Genomic DNA, 22,505 nt, shown 5'->3' with positions numbered 1-22,505 from the left:
CATCTCAGTTCTGTATGCGTATTTATTATTTGCATTACCTTAGTGCTACAAAGCCTTGTTATGGATCAGAATCAACACAAATGACATTCCCACCCTGAAGAGCTTTACAGTCAAAATAAGAAATGGGGTAAGTGAGGAAAACAGACAGGAGAGGCAGCACAATGAAATGTGACACTGTACTGTAGACACCACAGGAAAGAGAAATTTTAAGCCGTGTTTTGAAGACAAATGATCAGCAACTTTGTGGCTGTTTAGAGCATCCCTGGAAATAAAAGGCAGGTAAAAGAAAGCACAAAACAAGTTGTTTAAACATGTTACAAGTAGGCTGTGAAAACTGACATCAGGGGCTGATGGGAGCTGCAGTTAGACTTCAGCAGTGAATGGAAATGGCAGGTAAGGTGAAGACCAGCTATCAGGCCTTTCAAAGTAAAGACAACTTGGTAAGGATCGACATGATAGAGTGGGCTGAGCCAGTAGAGGGATGAAAAGAGAGAAATAATGTGGTGAAAATGACAGACTAAGAAAAATGGGCTTTGTAGCAGCATTCTCAATAGGTATGAGCAAGACAAGGTTATATTTTCCAAGGCCAAAGGAAAGGATGTTGAGGTAATTGAGATTTGAGAAGATGGGAGTTTTAGCTATATGGACAGATTTAGACACAGTCTGAACATAAAGGACTGTGGAAAGGTCTGAGTCCAAGATGATTATGTACAGGCAGATAATAGTGTAATAGATAAAGTAGAGAGTACTTGTGGGAGAAGGCACAATGCTATTTTAACTATGCTGAGCTCAAAATGGCATTAGGGTTCTCAATTAACCAGTTCTTATCCAGATGGTCCAGAGATTGGATGGAAGCTGGAGTATTTGTGTGCCGTCTGGGCCGATTATGATCCAGCCACCATATGCTACAATACAAAAGAAGAAAGAACAGGCTCAGAAACACAGAGACAGCCTAAACATCCCCGAAGTTAAATAATGTATGTTCTTGCAGAACCAACTAGCCATCAGATGAATCATCGGTCAGGTGCCTCAGAGTGGTTTTTGTCCAGTTCACATCTTATAGGCATCTGACCATGCAGGTGTAGGGCTCACGGGGCACCTGTGACTGCATTCAGGAGGTGAAATCCCACTCAGAGTTCATAAGAAGGTAATAGAGACAAAGCACAGAGTTTAGTTAGGAAAGCATACCACTGTGCAGTAAAGAGGTGTCGTTGTGAAAAATCCGAGTGGAAATTTTTGTTTGAGTGAAATTTCAGAGAGTAATTGTGGAGAGCACTTTTCTGACTCTTCAAATCTAAGATCACTAAATGAGTGAGGCAAAAAAAATATCTTTAAAGCCTTCATTGTGTCAGAGAAATGCTTTAAAATGTGATCTGAGTGAAAGTTTGAAAGACTTTTCAAATAAGAAGGATCCTCTGTGTAGACAAATAGATATATACTTATACATATATATATATAAATATAATCCAATACATTGGTTCATGATTTCCTGTTGCAAATACCATACCGGAGTTGATTAAAGCAAGGCTTCAAAATTGCGTCAGTGAATTTTCTGGCTGGTCTTTACTGAAGGGATGAGGTCAGAAGCAAGGGTGTATCATAGAAGACAACAAACAAGACTATCTGAATGACAGAGGTAAACTAATATTTCATCTCCTTTTGCTCACCGCTTACTTCTGCTGTGTATTAATTTTAAACTCACAGTTCCATGCTCATTGTAGAAAACTATTATTTACTCAAGAAACAATTTCTTCATGAGAAGAGGATCCATCCCTTGTATGTTTTGCTTTGATTCTCTACAGTTCTTGGAATTCAAAACAGAAATTGTTGACAGCAAAGGAGACGCCTTAAAATAATGAATAAAGCTAATTTTCAAGTAATTGTCTTGTGGCTCTTTCTGAAAGGACACCTTGTCTGGTACCAACACATGGCTCACCTCAACGCGCTTATAGCTCAGAGTCGGACCTCCAGATGGTGTAGCTGTTTGTTCGTGGACAACAAAGGACTGGTAAAATGAAACCGAAGAAGGTTTTTGAGGAAGATACGGAAAAGCAGAGACTGTGGTTGTTGGCATGGTATGGGCAGGTGCTGGTCTGCCTTCCAGCAGAGGACGGGGTGAGCGCTGCCACCGTGCTGGTGTGAGGTGGGTGCTGCTGGAGCCGCCAGGCTTGGCTAACCTGAATAACAAGCTTGTAATTGTATGAAATCATGAAGGGGCCCAAGGTGCTTCTTTTGTTTTATATTGTTTTCTTTATTTTTCTTCCTTTGCTCTGCTCTTCTGTCATGCCCAGCCCTGAGAAGGGAGAGCACTGGCTCTCCGCTGACAGGAACAAGTTAGCTCCCAGAGAAGCTGGACGTGGCTGCTTTGTAACTCACAAATATACTCTACAACATCACAAATGTTTTGTAACATCCCAAAGGCCCTTTTCCTGAGGGCAAGCAGCAGCAGACAGCAAAGCGTCCCCAAATTACCACCTTGCCCTCTGGCTGTACGCAGCCATTGGTTTGTACGGTGACAATGGGCCATTTTGAAAGGCAGTCCAAGAATTTATTTATTTTGATCTTGCATATAGAACGTTGTTGATGTTGTTTACATCAGAAAATTTATGTAAATTTTTATTTGTTGCCAGGGTGTGTCGAGAAGGCTTGGGCGAGTGGGATATATATGGTTATTAACGTCTGTTGGTTGATCAACTTGATCCACGTTCTCGAAGACGCAGGGAACGTGTTTTCCTTTCCTTTTGCTCCTTTTTCCCCCGCTGTTTTATTTAGGAATTCCCTGCTTGGAGAAAAAGCGGCGCCGCTCCCTCTCCCCTCAGCGCCTTTTCCCGCCTCTTCCCCTCAGCGCCCCCTTCCCGCCTAATCCCTCAGCGCCTCACGCGCCTACAGCTCCCGGCATGCCCCGCGGCCCCGCCAGGACTACAGCCCCCAGCAGCCCACGCGCGGGGGCCCGGCCCACTTCCGGCGGGGCGGGCCGCGCTCGGGCCCGGGACGGCGACGGCGGCGGCGGGGCCGCGGTGAGTGCGGGGCGGGCGCTGCCTCCCCTCAGCCCCCTCAGCCCCGGGCCCTTCCCCGCCCTCAGCTCGGCCCCGGGCTCTCCCCGCCGCGTTTTGGGGCTCGGGGCTCGCCCCGGGGCCGGGTTTGGGGCCTGGGGGGGGGGGCCCCGGGGTGCTCCTGAGGCAGCCGGGCCCTGGGCTGGGGGCCGCGGGCGGCTGCTGTGGGGGTGGAGCAGCGCCGCGCCCCCCTGAATCCCGGCCCTTCGCCTGTTTTGCAGATGCAGGCGGAGCTGAGGGGGTAGGAGAGGTGCTGGCTTCTCCTGCAGAAAGCCCCGGGTCTCGTGAGGCTGTGGAAGGCACCGTGGGGGAGCTCAGCGTCACGGGTGTGGATGGTAAGGGGAGCACGGAACCAGCGTTGGCTCGTTATGAAAGGCACTGAGTGAACCTGGACGTACTTAGAAGTACATAGGGTTCAACGCACAGTCGTGGTTTTGGGGCTGTGTTGTTGTTTGACGGGTGGGTAGCTCACGGTGTTGTACCTTATCGCTGTACAAACCCAGAACGGCTTTCCTGCTGGAGTTTTTAATGTTGATTTGTGGTTTACGTGGTTAAAAAGAAGCTAAGCTGTACAGTTAATGACAAAACTGGCAAGCTCACCGAGCCTTAATACACAGAACTTTGGGGGCTGTGTGTAGCTGCCTTGTGTGGCACGAGTCACAAGAGATGAGAGAGATGCTTTCGATGAGGGGCAGGGTCTTCCCTTTCTGCACTGTCTGAGAAGCTTCTTTTGGAAGAGACAGGCTGTGGCATCGCTGAGGCTGAGCAAGTTCTAGAGCTGAGGTATTCCTGCCATGTGGAGGTACAAAGTTAACCAGTAAGAGCCAATTTAGAATGCAAGACTAGTTTTGTGAGAGCTCACTGTAAATCTTTAACGGTGTGTGCGCCCTTCTAAAGGAGGCAACATTAATTTTTATAAGAACTTGGACTGCATAACAGTAAGTTTTGTTTCACGGTCTGTTCCTTCTGACTTCCCCGTGTTATACATTACCTTTCATGTGACATTCATTCCCGAGTGTATTTGGGAAAAGAAACAAATGGCAGTGTTGTTTGGGAACAGGTGACAGAGGAAATGCTTAAGAGCAGGCAGGCAGTGAGATGCTCAAATATGTATGGGAACATGAGGATGGTTAAGACTCTGCATAGGATTTCCACATTAGAGACATTTCAAAACTGCCGTAAAGATTCGGAATAGAAAGTTCTTCTCTGTTCCAACTGCTTGATGCCAAACCTGCTGACACAAGACAAAACATAAAAAGAACTTGTTCTGTTTGTTTCCTTTCTCCAGAATGTTTTTAATAGCAACTGTTCTGGGGTTTTGCTTCCTTTCTGAAGCTTTTTAAAAAGTAGAATCAGAGGGAATACTCTGGCAGTGCTAGCAGCGTCTTCCTACCTGCTGCATTCCCATCAAGGTCCAGCTACAGCACAGGAGTGTTGTTTGAAGGCTGAAGGACTGCACGCGCTGTTGCTCTTTCATCACACGCTGAGGTAGGCACCTCTGTTTTCTGAAGCTCACTGAACCTGAGGGCTTCCGAGCAAGAGAAAACAAAAGTAAGTTTTTTTTCAAATAGAGCAGGTTACGCTTTTGTGTAAGTAGGGTGTGTGTTTTAGGCCTCTTTGCTGGGTGGTCACATGTAATGAGCAGAAGGGCCGCATGCCAGAGGCTGCTGTGTGGCTGGAACTGTTAATGCCTAACGTACAGAGGCAGCTGCGAAATACAAAAATATTGAACTTTCTGTGCCCAACAAAGTTCCTGTTGTTCAAGCCCGTTGCTTGAAAAAGAGCACACCCAAAAGTACGGTGCTGCCCCATGAATAACTTAGGCAGGCTACTCCCAGGTTTCTCCTCTTTTGGGAGTAAAGCAAAGAACTGTTTGTGGGTGTTTTCAGCAGAGTCCTTTGGTTGCTCCTGTTTGAACAGGGACAAGCTCAGAGCAGCACTTTCTCTGTGGCAGCGTGTGTAATGCTCAGGGAGGGAATACATCTTGTAGCAGAAGAGGGAACCAAGCAGAGCAGATGAAAGAGAATGACTCTGATGCATCAGTTGTGCATGTCCTCAAAGGAAAGTTGGAGGAAAGCCTGAAAAGGGGATGTCATTTTAACCATGAGTGGCATTTTTTTATACTGTATATCAATGTACAACAGCTACAATTTCCTTCTCTCCCTTGGAATCATCAGTTAAATCTTTAGCAGCAGAGCTATAGTGGCCTAAGGGGGTATCTTTCAAGAAGAATGAGCAAAGAGCAGCTCAAGATTTTCTTAACAGAAAACTTTGAAGCTGTATTTGCTGTCCCATAGGCATTCCTGTCAACTGCATCAGCTTCTGACAATGTGGGAGGTATACGTTCCCTGCAGGGGATGCGAAGTAGAGAAAACAGTCTGAGTGGGTTTAGGAAGCCACGGATCAGCCTTCAGGCATAGGTGTCCTACAGATGCAATGCTGGTTCTAGAAGTAATGTGACAAGGGGGTCCTAAAACCACTCACTTCTGCCTCGCCACTGAATCTAGCTAAATGTAACAGCTGCTTTGCTGTACAAGGCTACGTGCGTAGAGGGAAAACTGCTGCCTTCTGCTTATAATCTGGTTATAACTGAGCCTCCACTTCAGAACTCAGTTATCGAAGTAAATATTAAGAAAATGTCAGGAAAAAAGATAATCATGGCAAATGAATGCTGTTACGCAGAGAACAAACACAGGAAAAGCACTGAGTGAGTTAGAGTGGGCAGAAGTAACTCCTTGTAACTCATGCTAGCAATAGACCTCTGCAAATGCTAGGGAACAGGCTTTAGCAAATAATTATAGTTGTTACAACTGAAATAGGTGCTATTTTGCCTTGTTACTATCATATAAGGCATGAGAAATATCTAGCAGATCAAAGTCCGTCAGCAGTAGGTTACTCAGTGCTCCTGATGGCACGTGTCCTGCTGTACCGTCTCTCCGTGAGAGAGCAGCTTGTGTTTCTCTGGAGGGAAAAAAAAAACTAACCAGGCCAAAAGCCCAGGATTTCACCCTGAGCTGTGTTTTCAATATACTTTGAAAGGAGGAAGCAATTGGGTTGATAATTAGGAAAAGTAATGTTGCGAACTTTTATGTGAAGTCTTGTTGAAAGTCATGTTTATTTTGAAAGTCGGATGGGAGTCAAATTCCATTTGAAGTTAAGGCACTAATGGAAACCCTCACTTGGAGACAGGAGAAATACCAAGGCAGAACAGAAGTTTTCTTTCTTCCTCCAACTAATATTCCGTACCTGGCCTGAACGTGCAAGCTACAGGATTTTGTTATGAAACACGCACACAGAAGCGCATGGAATCTAGTGGCAATGAGAGGATACTCGGGCAGACTTTTCTTGCTGTGTGCTACAGTTTGTGTAAGTGGACTGTCAGGATACTGCTTTTTGGTGGTGCGGGGTCTTCCTCCTGACGTCTTCAGAAGTGGGTGGTGGAGCGATGCCCCTGAAACAGGAATGTGCCAGCAGCTGCCACGCTTCCCATTTGTGTGCTGCATTAGCAGTCACTGGGGTGTTGTCAGCTTTTGTTCATGTGCAGCTGTTCCTGCCGAGTTCTCTGGGGACAGTGACTTGCCTCTTTAAATACGGGGCATGTTAGGGAACCAGAGAAGGCTTTTTTTGGGGAAGAAAGTGTTTCTGATCCTTTGGAAACCCAGCGCTCCACGCTGAGTTGTGCAGCTTGCTGTTGGCAGTCTAGCAGAGAACTGGCAACCTCAGGGATGCTGGAATGCATTTTTCCTGAAGCGTGGTGAGGAATTTGCTTTTAGCAAACAGGTAGCTCCAGATGTCAAGGTTTTTTCCAAGTGATACTTTGTTTTGTAGAATACAGCCTTCTTTATAATACTTTAGTGATGAATTTAATTAATTGACTTAAACTTCCTTAGAGAAGGGCAAATACTAGTTCTACACGTGCTGCATCCCCTTGAGGCTCGTACTGCTGACGTGCTTTTTGTGGTCTAGTTACAGCTTGAACTGAGAATGCTTTCAAAGAGACTTGAAAGCTCAGATGCTTTCCCCGGGCAGCGCAGATTTCGTACGTATGTGGGGGAGATCGTTTAGATGTTAGGGGAGAAGAGCCACAAGAGGCACCATCCAGCCTGAGGTCAGTGGGATTGCGAGGTCCCACCTGAGGGCAGGTACTGGCTGCAGGCTCTGTTACTGGGAGCTTGCACTCAGAAGCGTTTTGTACCCTGTCACAGCGATGGTGAAGCAGAAAGGGGAAATCTGATGATCTGGCAATCCAGGTGGACCCCAGCAATCCTCTGGGAGTGAGAGCAGGTAGAAGCTGGGATTTGATGTGCAAAGGGGGCTTCTGGTGCACGTGAGATATGATCTGCGCTTGAACTCTGCTGGTAAGAAATCATAAATGTGGTTTGAAGTGGTTTAAGAGAGCCTCTTCCTCTTCCTGTGTAAGTGATGCTCACTGCTCGCAGATGGGTCAGTTTCCCTTGTGCTGTGCAGACCTTTGCTCACCGTCAGTCACCTAACAGCAGGGAGTTAGTTCTGCTGGCCACAGGTATGTACGTGTAAATATGACGTCTGGGCTGGCCTGCCTCTAGGTATGCTTCTGATGTCCGTGCTGTATGACCTGTAACTAAAAGCACAGATTTTAACATCTAACGATGCCTAAATATGATGAGTGACGTCATTATATTAAAAAAAAGTTCTGCTTCTAAATAAAACCCACATTGGTGTCTTCCACTGTTGCAGGAAGCTTGTTTGCATTTTTTCCATGAAAAAGATATAAACAAGTATTTCTATGGTGTGGGTCTGCTGTTTTTTTACCTTTGTATCTGTTTTGGTACTGGAATGCTCTGCCTTGCCTTGCTTACTCTTTTGTAGCTTTGTTAAGCTTTGTAGACTTCTGCTGCTCTATTCTTGTTTCCAGTGTTGAGCATAGCTCCTTTGTGCTATATGTAACCAGTTAAATGTGCCTTTCTTCTCACATGCTTAAGATGAAATGTTTATTTCTTCCCTTCATGGTTATCATAACTTTGCTACTGTCTTAAAAATTCTTGGAGTTCTGCTCTATTCTGTGTGTTATTTCTGAAAATTTCTGAAGGTACTGCATTATCCGGTCTGTGCAGTGGTGGTGCTGACAGATGTGTTTTGTTTTAAGGATACTGCCTTTTTTTAATGTTTCTAATTTTATTATGGGAAACACAAGACACTATATTCTTCCCAGCTCTGTAGCTTGTAGTTTTATTTGGTACAGCAATATGAGCATACCTTGGTATAAATCTGTTTCTTCATTATTTGCATCTTCTGTTTAAGTGAGGATGCAAGCAGCGTTTTCTGTCTACTCTAACTTACACTTACCTCAAACACAGGAAAAAAAAAGTTTATTAATCTATTTTTTCTCCTCTTTGAAATGATTCCTGATTTGGTAAGAAAATGACTTGTTTTATCTGGACTAGCAGATGCAAATCTTAAATGAATAAACCAGTGGCCTGATTGCTTGCAAGTGTCATGATAATGTGTCGCGTTAAAGGGGTGTAGCTGATTAACCGTTACGGGCCCGGTTGGATTCAGAGTACTGAACCAGTCGGACATTCACCAAAACTGGGGGTCCGTTCGGACATTCACCAAAAACGTAATAACCACCTGGGGGTCCGCTCAGACATTCACCAAAAACGTATTAACCACCTGGGGGTCCGTTCAGACATTCACCAACAATGCATTAACCGTCTGGGGGGTCTGCTTAGATTCAGAACACTGAACTATCACGGATAACCACCCTCACCCTAGTTGCATTAATGAGAGCTATCACAATGCAATCAAGTATGGTTTATTACAGCAACAGATAATCAGGTTCTTTTGGATTGCCGGTGATAGTGACTATCTGCAAAAGCAAGCTAGTATGCATGAAATACACAGGTGTTACAGGGGTTCTAGGTGCGGGTTCTAGGTGCGGGTTCTAGGTGCGGGTTCTAGGTGCGGGTTCTAGGTGCGGGTTCTAGGTGCGGGTTCTAGGTGCGGGTTCTAGGTGCGGGTTCTAGGTGCGGGTTCTAGGTGCGGGTTCTAGGTGTTCTAGGTGTTCTAGGTGTTCTAGGTGTTCTAGGTGTTCTAGGTGTTCTAGGTGTTCTAGGTGTTCTAGGTGTTCTAGGTGTTCTAGGTGTTCTAGGTGTTCTAGGTGTTCTAGGTGTTCTAGGTGCGCAGCCTAGAAATAAACGCGTTAAAAGGATCAAAGACTCTATAGAGATTTATAAGCAAATATTCAGATCTCACCCAAAGGCGTCCCAATGGGGGGGGAAGAGAGGCTCAGCCCGTCGACTGATCCCAGGAGTCAGGAGGTCCTAAGGATGTTGTATGTCCTCGGGATGGTATCTCCCCTGACGATGGTATCTTCCCTAACATCCCCTCTCTCTTGGGCCAATTTATATTATTTTCTATCTTTTAGGTGGAGCTTGAGTGGCTCTAGTCAAGCATATCTTAGTTATGATCGGTGTAAAGTTTTCCCATTTCCGTTTAAAGTAATAGGCTCCGAGAAATTCAGAGCGCATGCTCGGTGAGGGGTGGTCGCACCTTGGAGGTGGGTAGCTTTTGGGATGGAGGTGTGTTTTGGTATTATAATGATATTATAATGAGCAAAAAGTACACCAGGGTACAGCATTTGTCAAAACATGACAGGTCTTTGGCTTAGGGTGGCAAAAAGTGCAGCTTTGTGCACAAGAACAATCGAGGCCCCACCTGATTACAGAGCCTAGCCGTGGTGTCTCCACTCCACTCCACGCTCCGTGGTGTTCCTTAGAGCTAGCACACCAAGTTTCCCCAGCACGATAGCATCTAAGGTTGGGAGCCTAGGGAATGCTCAGATAATGCAGTTATGCCCTACCCTGAAAGCCTCTTCAATGCTGTACCTTTTCCTTAAAAGTGTGAATGTTAGTTTTATTTTCCTAGTTACTTCAGGCATTTACACCACATAATGACTAATATCACTCATTTTAGAAGTCATCAAATTGTTTTCTGAATTGCTTTGATAGTGAAGGAGGAAATTTTGTAGCTACGTGACTAAGGGAGGCCTTGGAGATGCACAGATTTCTTCATTTACACAAATGGTTATGTGGAGCAGGACTATGAGAACTTCGGTGTTACCTCATGTCCTGGGTATTGATGTGTGACAGCAACCAGGCTGCTTGTAAAAAACATGCAGTCAAATGTTTTCCTGCCACTTTCACCTTAATGATAAATCTGATCCTGGTCAAAGCGAATAATTCTTGCGCTTGTCCTCTGAGAGCCACAGAACCACACAACATCCCGAGGTGGAGAGGACCCATAAGGTCCAGCTCCTGGCTCGAAACCAGAGGGAGATGTCTAAGAGCACTGTCCAAACACTTCTTGAACTCTGGCAGGCTCAATGCAGTGACCGCTCCCGGGGCAGCCTGGCCCAGTGCCCAAGCACCAATGGGTGCAGAACCTTTCCCTAAGACCCAGCCTGACCCTCCTGTCCCAGCCCCATGCTGTTCCCTCAGCTCCTGGGACCGTTGCTCTTCTGCTTTCCGTGTGAGTGTGGGTGTATACACACATGCCTGAAGCCCTGGGTGTCACTAATGTCTTTTCCTTGTGTTTACCTTACTCAGCAGATTCTGCAAATCTATTCCATGTATGGTAACTTAGCAGTTTCGTTTCCTTAATCCTTCCAGATTGTCGCACTGCACATCTAGGACCATACAGAATTAAAAGCTCCCTTCTACACCAGGAGTTCTCAAAATTGCTGTTGCTCCAACTGACCAACAGGCACTTTTTTTCCAGAATTTTAATGCAGTGACAGAGGGTCAAAATTATTAAATACCTGGAAAGCAATGCTTGCTGTAACTTATTTGATGCAGTTTACTTGATCTCAGATATTTGTGGTGTTAATCCTATGGCAAATGTGGATTGTTTTGTGCTTGAGCAAAGCCTGATGCTTTATATGTGTAAAGATTTTAGGTTGATGTAAGTGTGGCTCCGTTGTACAGCGAAGAACCTAAAGAAATGCTACCTGGCCACTTCAAGTTTCTTAAACCCCAGAAGCTTAGTTACATGTTCCCAAGTTCATTTTGGGGCATGTGACAGTGTTTGCTCATAAAAAACAGATAGGATCCTTGAACTGATTTCTCAAAATCTGGCTTTAGTGCCTGGCCTTTCAAATGCCTTGTGCCTCCACTCCTCTGAATCCTGGGAAGCACAGGTGTAAATATGGTCCTTAAAGGAAAGGCAAACCCCAGGTAATTTAGTAAGGTCATCAGAGCCTACGTTTCTTGGTAGTGTTTCTGTAGGAAGTTTGGGCAATTTTAGCAAAGCTTTGTTTATCAGCTCAAGTGAAGTCCAGAAAAAATTGCTGTGTCTCCTTGCTGTGTTAGATCCAAGGAAGAAAGCTCACCTGTTTGTAACTGCCAAATATCATAAACAAAGTTGTCTGATTTGTTTCAAATTTCATGGCCTTACTTTACTTCTGTTCGGCTGCTGGCAAACCCTGAGGTTTGTGTGGTTTTCAGCTTCGGTGCAAGCACACAAGTACGTAGGGATGTTACTGGGAATCAAATCTGTTTGCAGTGGAAAACTACTTGCAGGATTTTTTCCCTGGGTGGAAGGACTGCTGCTGCTCCGTGATAATGAGAAAGTTGTAGCTATTTTAGGACCGTGATGGTGTAGGTTTTGAATTGTTCAGGACAATATTACTTTGCAGAAACTGTTTCTGGCAACCTGCCGATTTGTCAGAAAAGAAATAATAGAAAAGGAAATACTGCATGTTCGTTTTAACTGGTTTTGACAAAATTGTTTGCTCTTTGGAGACAGAGTCCTCCTCCTCCTCTTTGGAGCTGTGTTCTTGTTGGATGGATGCTTTTAAATGGGACCTGGTGCTTGCCTGTTGCCTGAAAATCACAGAAATGCAGTAATTCAGGGTGGAAGGGACTAATGGGGGTCTCATTCACCCCCTTGCTTGAAGCAAGATCAGCTTTGAGATCAGACCCAGTTGCTCAAAGCTTTATTCTGCTGGGTCTTCAGCCTCGGAGGAAGGAGACTGCAACCTCCCTGGGCAGCACTTTCACTGCCTGCCTGCTCTTAAGGTGTAAAAGTGCTGGCTTTTTCTTGGGTTTTTCTTCTGCTTTATATCGAGACAGGATCTCACCTGTTCCAGTTTCTCTGTTGCATCGTCCTCTCATGGTTCAGACCCTGTCTGTCTTCTCAATGCCTGCTCCTCTCGTGTCCATCTGCTCAAGTCAATGTCTGGCTGGTATTAGGGTCCAAAAGCAGGAACTGTTCTAACTGCTGTCTGACAGGTGCCCTATAAAGAAAAGCTTAATTACCTGACTCAATTCATTTAAAAAATAAAAATCAGGGAAATGCGGTTGGTCATAAATGTACTGCTTAGGTTTGGGGGTTTTAAAGTGTGACTGGGTTTCAAAGCAACATTTAGGTAGCACTAAAAATTCTTCCACTTAACACTGGTGGAATGATTTGCACCAGCTTTTTTAATGAAAACATTATGAATGGATTAAAAGCAACATCTGACAGACGACACTTACCTCCAATACATATTTATTGAACTTAATTAGCTCTGAATAAGTCTAATTTGCATCATTGAAGTGTCGGCAATGAAGCAGTAATTGGTTGTAATACTATAACGAAATATTCTATAGAAATGGGAGTCAGTGAGTGAATTCATTCTCACTTAATGTTTAAAAAAATCACTCTTATGGACTGTTGGACAGATTTCATACAAAGTAAGCTTGCTTACACAGAAGCGTGCACCCAAATTTCTGCTGTAAGAGCTGAAAAAACATCTCATGTGCTTGCTGTGGCACGGTGGGATGGCAGCGTGGAGGGAGGATGTCCTGCTGTATGCAGGCTCGGCATGTATCCTGTCTCAGCTTCTATAAAGTGCTTTTCTGAGCATATTTGCTGCTTGATCCTCTTATGCTGAGATTTAGAAAAGGTATAGGTGATGTTCTAGAGTCAAATGGTTGTTTCGGAAACTTGCCTTGTGAAATGCTGCAGCTCGCTCAAAACTTGGTGACTGTAGTAGGGGTGGAAATAACATAGGAAGCAAAGATAGAAAGGGAGGGCTTTAAAACTCCTCATACGTTCCCTGTACGAGCAGCAGAAGCGCGTGGAGGCAGCAGCCCCCAGATGAGCCTTTGCCCATAGGAGATGGGGCTGCAGGGGGTGCACGTCTCTCCTGCTGCTTTTTACTTCGTATGGAAAACAGTTTAATAAGAGCTTCTTGGTACATGCACCTTATATCTTTATGAATACCTGCTTTTAGAAAATGTAAGCCTGCTTTTAGAGATTTAGGAAAATCATCTGCACAAATGCTGGGAGTTCAGTGCCAAACTAACACAGCAATGTAGAAAAAGACAAATCTGCCTTAAGCTTTGTAGTATGTCAGGTTTTGTAGGGAAGGAACAGCTGCCAAAACACTCAGTTTTGTAGTCAAAATGTTTGTCTCCAATGTTGCAGTGGTTTTTCAGTCTCAGGTAGTCTAAAAGCAGTGATTTCATGTTGTTTGCTAATAGCATCTCATTTAAACGGATGGAGTTGCACTAAAATTAGTTCAGGACCCCTCTGCTGCAGGATAAGGAGAAAGTTGAGACCGGAGGAGACCTAGGAAGGATGTAACAAGTGTGTCAGGGTCACGCAGGCTGTTCAGCTTTCAAAGGCTTTTTTCTTCATTTTTCAACTTCAGGTTTCTTTTTATTTGCTTGCGGTGAGATTTTGATGTCTTCTGGTAAGCTGTATCACTGCATATTGCGGTGTTAAACACCATGTCAGGTTTCCTGTGTGTTCCTTACGAAATATGGAAGATTTGGGCACCATAACGAGGTAACAAAGCTGTAGCAGTTAAGGTCCAGGTTTTCCACTTTGTGGCTGCATGTTTCCCTGTGTTGTTACAGTAACCTCAGAGGTTTTCCTTTCATTTTGCAGTTTAATCTGTCCTTACTGCTCCTGTAGGACAGCCCAGTGGTGTGCAGGCTGACTCGTTGTGGTGCAGACATCTGTACAAACTTCTTTCATTGAGTAGTAGGAAGAGAGAGCCTATTTTAGGCTAGAATGTGTGGATGATGTTGTCTGTAATCCCCTAAAACAGTAACTCTGAAAGATTAGTGCACACTGTCAGCTCAGCTTGACAAAGAGTGTGTGATTAGTGAAAGGGAGGCAGAACTTGGTGTGAAGTTGCTGTTTGCCTTCAAGAATGAGCATTGTCCCAGTGTGTGTTGTAGAGTTCCCCTGTGCGATGTTACGAAATGATTAAAAAAATTAGTCCTGTGTCATGCAATCTTGTCTCTTAATGTCATTTAAAACGAAAAACACCACCACCCACACGCTTTCTCTTTTAAATCGACGCTCTTCAGACCAGAAGGCTGGACACTCCCCCTTCTGGTGGGCTAACTGAAGTTTCAGTTTTGGAAATGGGGATTAGGTTTAACTGTAAAAGTACCACAGAACTGCTTTTTTCTTCTCTCCTTTTTTTTTTTTTTTTAGCTTCATCAACCAGCTGAGTGTGTTGACACACATGTGATTTCCAGAACAGTGCAATAATCTTGTAGCTTGTTCTTGTTTTCCTGCATCAAAATTCTCAATACAAATGTTCCACATAGGCTGCGTTTCCTAGCATGTGTATCCTGTCTCTTAAAATAAGTACCACGTCTGTTGGCTTGACTAAAAATAGTGTTCAAACAACTGAATTATAACATACAGACAGAGTTGAGTATATTTGAGAGCTGTTCCCAGAGCTATTAATGAGTTTCTTGTTAGATTTGGCTGCTTTTAAATAGTGGCCTTGAATTACAAGACATCATGTCTTTTTTCAAAGTAATACTAACTTGTAAGACATTCTTGGAAGCTCTTGATGTCTACCAGCAGACTACTAATGTCTAAATCTCTTCTGTAAGCAGTGTGCATGCTAAGAAGAAGTTTAAGTCTCCAATTTGTGCTTTCTCTTCAGATACTCAGTATGGCCTCATCATCAACACCTAAATATAATTCAAACTCCTTGGAGAGCTCCTCAATTAAAAGGGTGAGTGCAACTTTCATGTTTTCTATGACAGAGGTCCCAAAGACCATTATAATGCTTCCATATTTAGGTAGAAAACTGAGTATTTGAATGATTTTTTTCTTGATTATATATATACGCACGTTTTTATTGCTAGAATTCAAATGCTGTTAACTAGTCTGGTTTAAATCTATTTCAGAGTAGATGGGAGGAATATTCTCTGGAACACAAGTTCTGAGAACCTCCTTGATGTCAATTCTAATATACTTTTATATTTGCTTTCTACGTTGAAATATTTTGTTGTTCTTGCAAATTTTTGACAATTTTGTACAGTAGAGAAATTCTGTACTGCAGTTGAGTTATTTCTAGTTAGGTTTGGCTGGTTTGTTTTTTAAAATGTTGGTCTTTAGTGGGAAATATTCGTGCTGAAGCAAGTTCACTTGTGGCTGAAGAAAATGCCACTTGTTTGCAAGAAAACAGAGCCTCAGGTTTTAGTTATCTGTAAACACTTTCTCAAAACCAGAAGTTTTTATTAATCATTCTTAGAGGCTACTGAATGTGCAAAGCACAAAGTAGTAGAGTTTGTGTGATATTTGTGAGTATGCTGCTGAAGTGCTTTTCCTTGATTGTTTATCCAAGACAAGCAGATCTGGAAAACTAAATGTATGAAATTTTAGAGGGGAAAAATGGTACAGAAATTTAATTCAAATTTTCTGCAAATATATTTAACTGTTCCTTTAGAATGAGAAGGCTTTGTCAAATAAGCACATTTCTGCTCAAGCTTTAAATAATTAATAGCTGCAGTTCAGGATAGTGGCGTGTTCCTGTTCTGGTTTAGTATGTCTGTTTCTACTGTGGAAAACCCTGTTCTTTCCCATGCAGAAATTAAGATTTATTTTTTAAATCTGGAACTGGAAATAGTTGTAAAAATACGATGGGCTGTTATATTTCTTTCTTTAGACTCTACAAGATGGAACTAACTGGGAAAAAAATGAAGAAATACCTCGTCTGCCAGGAGAGACTAGAGTTACAGGTAAGAGGTTATATAGCATCTAATGCAGTGTATGTCCAAGGAGTCTGGCATGTGCAACCTTAGCCCAAACCATGATTACCGGAGGTATAATCTTACGCTTCCATGATAAAACGTGGCATGCAGCTAGCTTTTTGCACACTTGTTAACCTTCCCATACTGTGATATCACATGAAAAAGATTAATGTGTTGTGTGCAGTGGTTCTTTACTTGGTGCAGGTTCTTCCTGGGCTGGAGCCTCGCACTCATGGGCATTTGCTATGAGGTATTAGAAAGCAACTGAAAGAGGCCTTTATTTATGAAGCTGCTTCTTCCTCCCCACACAAGTACTTGTTAGATTAACTTGTGAACAAAACTGGCTGAGCTGAAACCAAAGTGGTGTTTCAAAGGAAGTACCTGTGTTCAATGAGGAAAGTGGTGGGGAAGGCATGAGAGGATGTGGGGCTAAGAAGAATGTTTGGTGTGATCCTGATGACAATTACCTGTGCTTTGGGGGAGCACGCTGGGAGGAGGGTGCTTGTTGTGGAAGGCAGATAAATGGTGTGGGTTAAAGAAATAAGTGGGCAGGGAGAAATACGTCATTTGTATTGCTTCACTTAAGTCTTCAATGGCACTGCTTCAGTTAATTTTTTTCTTTTCTTTTGAGTTGTGTGTGTGCTAGAACTCATTCTTTTACTGTCCTTGCTGAAACGGTGCTGATGGCCCTGCTACAATTGATTGCCTCAAATTGAAATGTAATGGTTCTCTTCAGGATGGAGAGTCTCCTAAACACTTTACAACCTGAACTACATACTTTAATGCAGGAGAATTGGTTACAGCACACTAAAAGATGTAAGAGTATCAACAAAAGGATGTGTTCGCTCTGGGATAGTGAATAGACTAGTTCAGTAATCACAGGGAGGACTTAAATCTAGTCAGTGTTCTATGTCCTGCCCTCTCCTGCACTGTGCCAAGAAAGAGGAAAAATACAAATGTAACTGGGAAAGGCTAGTGGAACCTGCTGAAGAAATTCAGGCAAGTTTAGTGTAAAAAAAAGTTCACATTTTCTTAATAATTCAAATGGATAAAATTTAGATTTATTACTTTAATTCATTCAGCTTTCTTCAGAGTGGCTCTCATGAGTGCAGCTGTCTTTATTTTACTGCTGCTTAATTGATGTTTTCCATAGCTTTGATTTTTCTTCTCCCAATGCTTAAGAAATGCTGCATTTCTTACAGATAAGGATGTTATTTACATGTGTCCGTTTAATGGCCCTGTTAAAGGAAGAGTATACATCACAAACTACAGGCTGTACCTGAGAAGTCTGGAAAACGTGAGTAATATGCCACAAATAGTTCCAAGGGATGCAGGAGCCTTAAACCCTCTCTTCTTCAACCCTGCTGCCTTCACTTAATTTTGCGGGCAGTTCATTTGTTTTTAGCTTTTGTGCATGCATGCTTGTGGAATGGCATGGGAGGCTTTTTACTTGAAATGATCTGTAACATTTGTAGTAACCATATCTTAATAGTTTAATGGCTAAACAGTAATTGCCTTTGTGCCATTGAGAAATCCTTGCAAAAATGGAAGCTCCTTGAAGTTGAACGTGTTGTAAATGCATGCTTTTTTTCCTCCAGTAGAGCTACAGTTTAATTGCTTATCCTGGACTGATGATACCTTTACCTTCTGTCTGTCGGAGCTTTTTTGGTAGCTCTTCTCTTCACATTTATAGTGTGATAGAACAAAACCAGCAACTAACGATGTGCAAATAGTTCTTGAAATGGCTATCAGTAAGTCAAGATTTTGACTGTCCTTGCTGTTGGAAAAGAAAAATACTTCAATTAGTAGAATATCACATGGGTAGCGAGAGTAGTAGTGTTCAGTAAGCAGCAACATAAAAGAAAATAGAATGTACTTATATGTTTGCATCTTTTTTTGTTTGCATCTTTTTTTTTTACTAAGGTTCTAGGATTATTGAAGTGAGGTCATTCTGGTTGCAACTAACTTTTTAGTGATATTTTTCATTTTGTTCTGTTTTGTTCTATATGTCAATAAAGTAGTCACAGCTAGCAGAGGAAATCAGAAGTGTGCAACGGACAAGATGGCAACAACAGGGTGTTGCCATCTTTTTTCCTGCATGTTCAGTCTTATGGCATGAAATATTTTCTTTGCCTATACAATTGGGTGATTTTCAAGGACTGTACAGACTTTGTGAAGTGTTGGGAGAGGGCACTTGATCAAACCCAGAAACTCACTTCTTGCTTCCTCTGTGTATTTCATTCTATTGTGGTATGCATAAGAATACTTCTCCTGAGTTGTCTTCTCTGGTTAATCCTCTTCTTACCCTGAATTTCATTGCAGGATCCAGTTGTGGTATTGGATGTTCCATTGGGTGTAATATCAAGGATTGAAAAAATGGGAGGAGCTTCAAGCAGAGGAGAGAATTCCTATGGATTAGATATAACGTGTAAAGTAAGACCTTTCAATAACTCATTAGGAAATGAAATCTACAGATTCCCTTCCTCACTGCTTGCCTACTTATTGGAAGGAAAACCGTGTAACACTCACAGCTGAATTTAAAAAGATTTTTGGAAGTGGTCAGGGAAACACTTCTGTATGAAAGACTACTTACTGTTGTCTCTGTGTGAGGAGAGGGATTGGTTATCTCTTCATAACTGCTGATTGACAAGGGATTTTTCACAGTGGTATTGTTTTAAGGCATTGTTCCTCTATCACTTAATTATTTCATTAATTCTAAAAGTAATTTCTTTTATAAACCAAAAATCTTTGAAGAACAACTCAAATAGATTTTGTAAGCTGGAAAGGCATCGAATCACATAACAGCTGTCTTTCCTTAGTCTCTCAAAAAATTGTGTTGCCATGAATAACTATGGTCATAGGGGAATTCCCAGTGGATAATCTAGGATCCTGTATTTGACTCGTTAATAGAATATGTATGCACACTTTGTTCTCAGTAGTTCATGTGCAGATTGCTTATTCCTGAAGTTAGTGATGAGAAAACAGCTAGGGACAATGTAGTCTGGTGCTACAGATCAGTGGCAAATTTTTACTTGGAAAACATAGGGCAAATCCCATCCTGTACTCATTCAGTAGCCTATGAGACTTCTTGGTGAATCGGATACAGGCACTTCTGGTGGCTTTATGCCAAAGCAGTGTTTGCACACCACAGAATGTGGTGCTGCATTACTGGCAGAATTCTTAATTCTTAATTCTTCTATTGTGTGGTATAAGAAAGAAAACTGAACATTCACAACTGTTTGAGGTGTGTTGCAAGCAGATCATAAATCATATTTAGTATATAATATAGCATTTGTACATCAGAAAAAAGTACCTTACTGCTTTGGTTCACTTAAAGCACAATGCCTTTGTTTTAGGATATGAGAAATTTACGGTTTGCATTAAAGCAAGAAGGGCACAGTAGAAGAGATATATTTGAAGTCCTCACAAAACATGCTTTTCCCCAGTCACATAACCTGGTAAGTTTGTCATTTATATTACTGAGTCATTTTAATGCAGAATTCTTGCCAATGAGCTTTAAGTGTTTGACCTACTAATGGACATCATGGCTGCTTAAAAAGAGTAACAACAGATTTCTTGTGTCAGTGTAAACTATGGAGAACTGTTGTTTTTTGTGCCCTTAGAACACTTATATCTATGTATTTGTAAAATTACGGATGCTTTATTCTATGCCTCAAGTAAACTACTGAGCACCTCTGGTCTGTACAGATATCATTGCTTTAAGGAGTGCAAGTTATCCTTCTTCATTAGGAAGTGTAATAGTACATGCCTTGCTTGACTTCTTGAAAACACTGAACTCTTGGGCAGTCTCAAAGGCAATGATTAATGTGAATCACAGAGAGCTATACTTCAGGAGAAGCCAACGCTTGTTTTATCTGTAGTTATTGGTGAATAATATCAGACAGCTAATGCAGTAATGAAATTGCACAGACTTATTGAGGGTAAAATTAAAACAAAACCAAACACATCCTATGGAAGGAATTGAGCTGAACTTTAAAATGAGCTAAGCAACTGCATGATATTTTTGGTGTGCTTTCAGTATATTTCAGCCAGTAATTTAAACTGATCCTGCCAAAAGTGAGTGTTTCTGCATGGTTGTGAGTTTCTGAGGCTGTAGGGTGAACCAGCTAGGGAACTGAAATGGATGAAAGCTAAGTAAGGAGAAAAAAAAAAAAAGCTTTACCCTGAGTCATTTCCTCAGTCTGGTTAGCTCTAGCCTGAGCATGGGGGTGGAGGGCGAGGACATCTGTGGATGCTCCTTGCAGATGGATGTGAATGAACATGAAAATGTTCTGCCTCTTACTGTGGCTGTTTTAAAACAAGGTTTTGCTGGCTGAGTATGAGAGTATGTCTGGGCTGTGCATGACACTAACACTTAGTGGCCAGCAGCCAGCAGGGAGATCTTTTAAAAAGATAGTGCTGTGGCTTGGACCAGATGATCCTAGAGGTCTTTTCTAACCTGAATAATTCTATGATTCAGATGACAACTGGGTGAAGATGGCAGCTCTCTGCTTCTGAAATGCTGCAGTCTTGCTGTTCTCTGGTCGTCTTCATTCGCCTTCTAGCCACGTGGTTGGTTCTTCCTCTCATGCCAAACTGCCAGTTGTATAATCACAAAGTAAGCCAGTGTAGCTCACTTACCCAGAACAAAATGTTCTGTTTTCCGAGTTAGCTTTGTGCCATTTTTAATAATTTGACGAGACCTGATTTGTAATTAGTACGTGTCAGAACCAGTGCAAGAGAAGGGCACAAGTGATACAGGGTGCAGGCAGGAGAAAAAAAGAGAAGACATCCTGTTTTTTTAGCAGTGTTAGTTGGCAATCTAGCAGTTTAGCTGGTAATTTTGCTCAGACCACATTGTGGAACTGCACCCTGGGTCTTTGAGTGGTTCAGCAGCACTCATGCTCTGCAGTGGAAAGAAGGTGTCATCAGGACAGTAAAGATTAATATTGCTTCTCTTTTCTTTGTGGTATCCCATTCTCAGACAAATGGTAGGTAAATACAGCCTGAGATGTTATTTCTGAATGGAGTGTGCTTAATTTCAAGATTTTTCTCCAGAATCATCAGACCACCAGTGCCTGAGAACCTAGGATAAATACCAAGCCTGTTCTCAACCATTCATCAGTCTCAACATTGTCTTTTGTGCTTATTTGTCTGAAGCTAGTTTTTGGCTCTCTCCAGTTTTGGCATAGGTCAGGTTCCGATCTCCCAGAGTCACTAACATAATACAAAATCTAGTAGCTCATCTGACTGACAGTTTAGCTGCTATGGGGCAAACATGCTGTTTATGATCTTCTCTTGCAGTTGTAATAGGATGCTAATTGGAAATCTATGCTGAAATAGTGTTTTTAAACATGAAAAGAAACACAAGCCAACCTTATGTATTTGTAGTACCCCACAAAAGATGAGATATTTAGTCTGCAGTTTAGTTTCTGAACAGCAGCTGCTTCACTTCCTCTTAGCCTGATACTTATGTCATCTTTTTTATAAGATTATTCACCACCGTAGTACTTTCATGATACGTATTTATTTCTAACCACTATAGTTGTGTGGGAGAGACATGGTAGTCATGCTGTCTGACTTCCACCTCTCTCACTCCTGCTATAGCTGGTTATCCTGGTAATTTAAAGTGTCTGGGAGTCAGATCCTGCCACTGTTGCTGTTGGATCTGCGAGGATGATTTTAGATAGCAGTGAGACCTGGTATAGGGGCCTATCTGATGGAGCACATGCAAAAAATACCTTTACTCGAGGCTTTGTTCTGAATAACATCTGGCAGTCTCAGTGCAATAATGGTAAACTTAGCATTTTCAGAAATTATTAAATGCTAGTTTTGTAAATACCACATCATCTGAGTTCTGTTTTCAGATGAACAGGTAAGATGTAGCTGGCTGAGTTGTAGTAATAGTGTTAAAAGTCAAGAATAATGACATCTTTATTTTCAGACACTCTGAGAAATGTCAGCCTCTTCACTGAGTAAAAGTGTCGTGATTTATGATGTATTAAAAGTATAAGCCAGTAAGTTAGAAATAGGGGAAAAAAAAAACTTACTCTTTTCATGTTTAACTCTAATTCTAGCTTTGTTACTTTCTTCTCTTGTAATGTATAAAGTCAAAAAAGAACGCTTTAATAAATTGTTATATATTTATGTACTGAAATTCTATAAATATGTAACTATTTGTAGACTGCCTGGCAAACTGTCTTGTCAGATTGTAGCTGCTCTTTCCTTTATCTCACAGAACTACTTAGTGTTGTGAGTAACCAGTATATCATGTTATTTTTTTTGTGAGCAAAATGGTAATGATGAAGTTGAATCTTGAAAGCAAGTACTTGGTCTGTAGGAGGACTGAAAAAGAGGCTGTGTGTGTTGAAACTGCAGCTTAGCACCTGCAAGGAAGTAAACAGAATTACTTGCACAGTGAAGC

The 22,505-nt window shown here is 42.3% G+C and overlaps 1 protein-coding gene across 7 annotated transcripts in view; it reads left to right on the top strand.

Annotated features, from left to right (window-relative positions):
• Positions 1 to 2,900: 2,900 nt before the first annotated feature.
• The window catches only part of MTM1 (myotubularin 1), a 40,532-nt gene continuing 20,927 nt past the window's right edge, over positions 2,901 to 22,505 (top strand). For 2 of the 7 annotated variants that reach the window (XM_038184175.2, XM_038184173.2), the window contains exons 1-7: positions 2,901 to 3,017; positions 3,275 to 3,388; positions 14,989 to 15,060; positions 15,997 to 16,069; positions 17,284 to 17,378; positions 18,404 to 18,514; positions 19,438 to 19,539. In XM_038184175.2, the coding sequence (XP_038040103.1) occupies positions 3,386 to 3,388; positions 14,989 to 15,060; positions 15,997 to 16,069; positions 17,284 to 17,378; positions 18,404 to 18,514; positions 19,438 to 19,539 (456 nt within the window). In that variant the 5' untranslated portion in view covers positions 2,901 to 3,017; positions 3,275 to 3,385. Of the gene's footprint in view, positions 3,018 to 3,274; positions 3,389 to 4,341; positions 4,542 to 7,258; positions 7,412 to 14,988; positions 15,061 to 15,996; positions 16,070 to 17,283; positions 17,379 to 18,403; positions 18,515 to 19,437; positions 19,540 to 22,505 lie in introns of those variants that run through there. The other 5 variants (XR_011811652.1, XM_072042903.1, XM_005020487.6 and 2 more) reach the window with 4 other exon arrangements.

This window comes from Anas platyrhynchos, chromosome 10 (assembly GCF_047663525.1).
Source record: "Anas platyrhynchos isolate ZD024472 breed Pekin duck chromosome 10, IASCAAS_PekinDuck_T2T, whole genome shotgun sequence".
NCBI classification, from domain to species: Eukaryota; Metazoa; Chordata; class Aves; order Anseriformes; family Anatidae; genus Anas; species Anas platyrhynchos.
The sequence above is the reverse complement of the archived record's forward strand: the minus strand, read 5'-3'. Positions and strand labels throughout refer to the sequence as shown.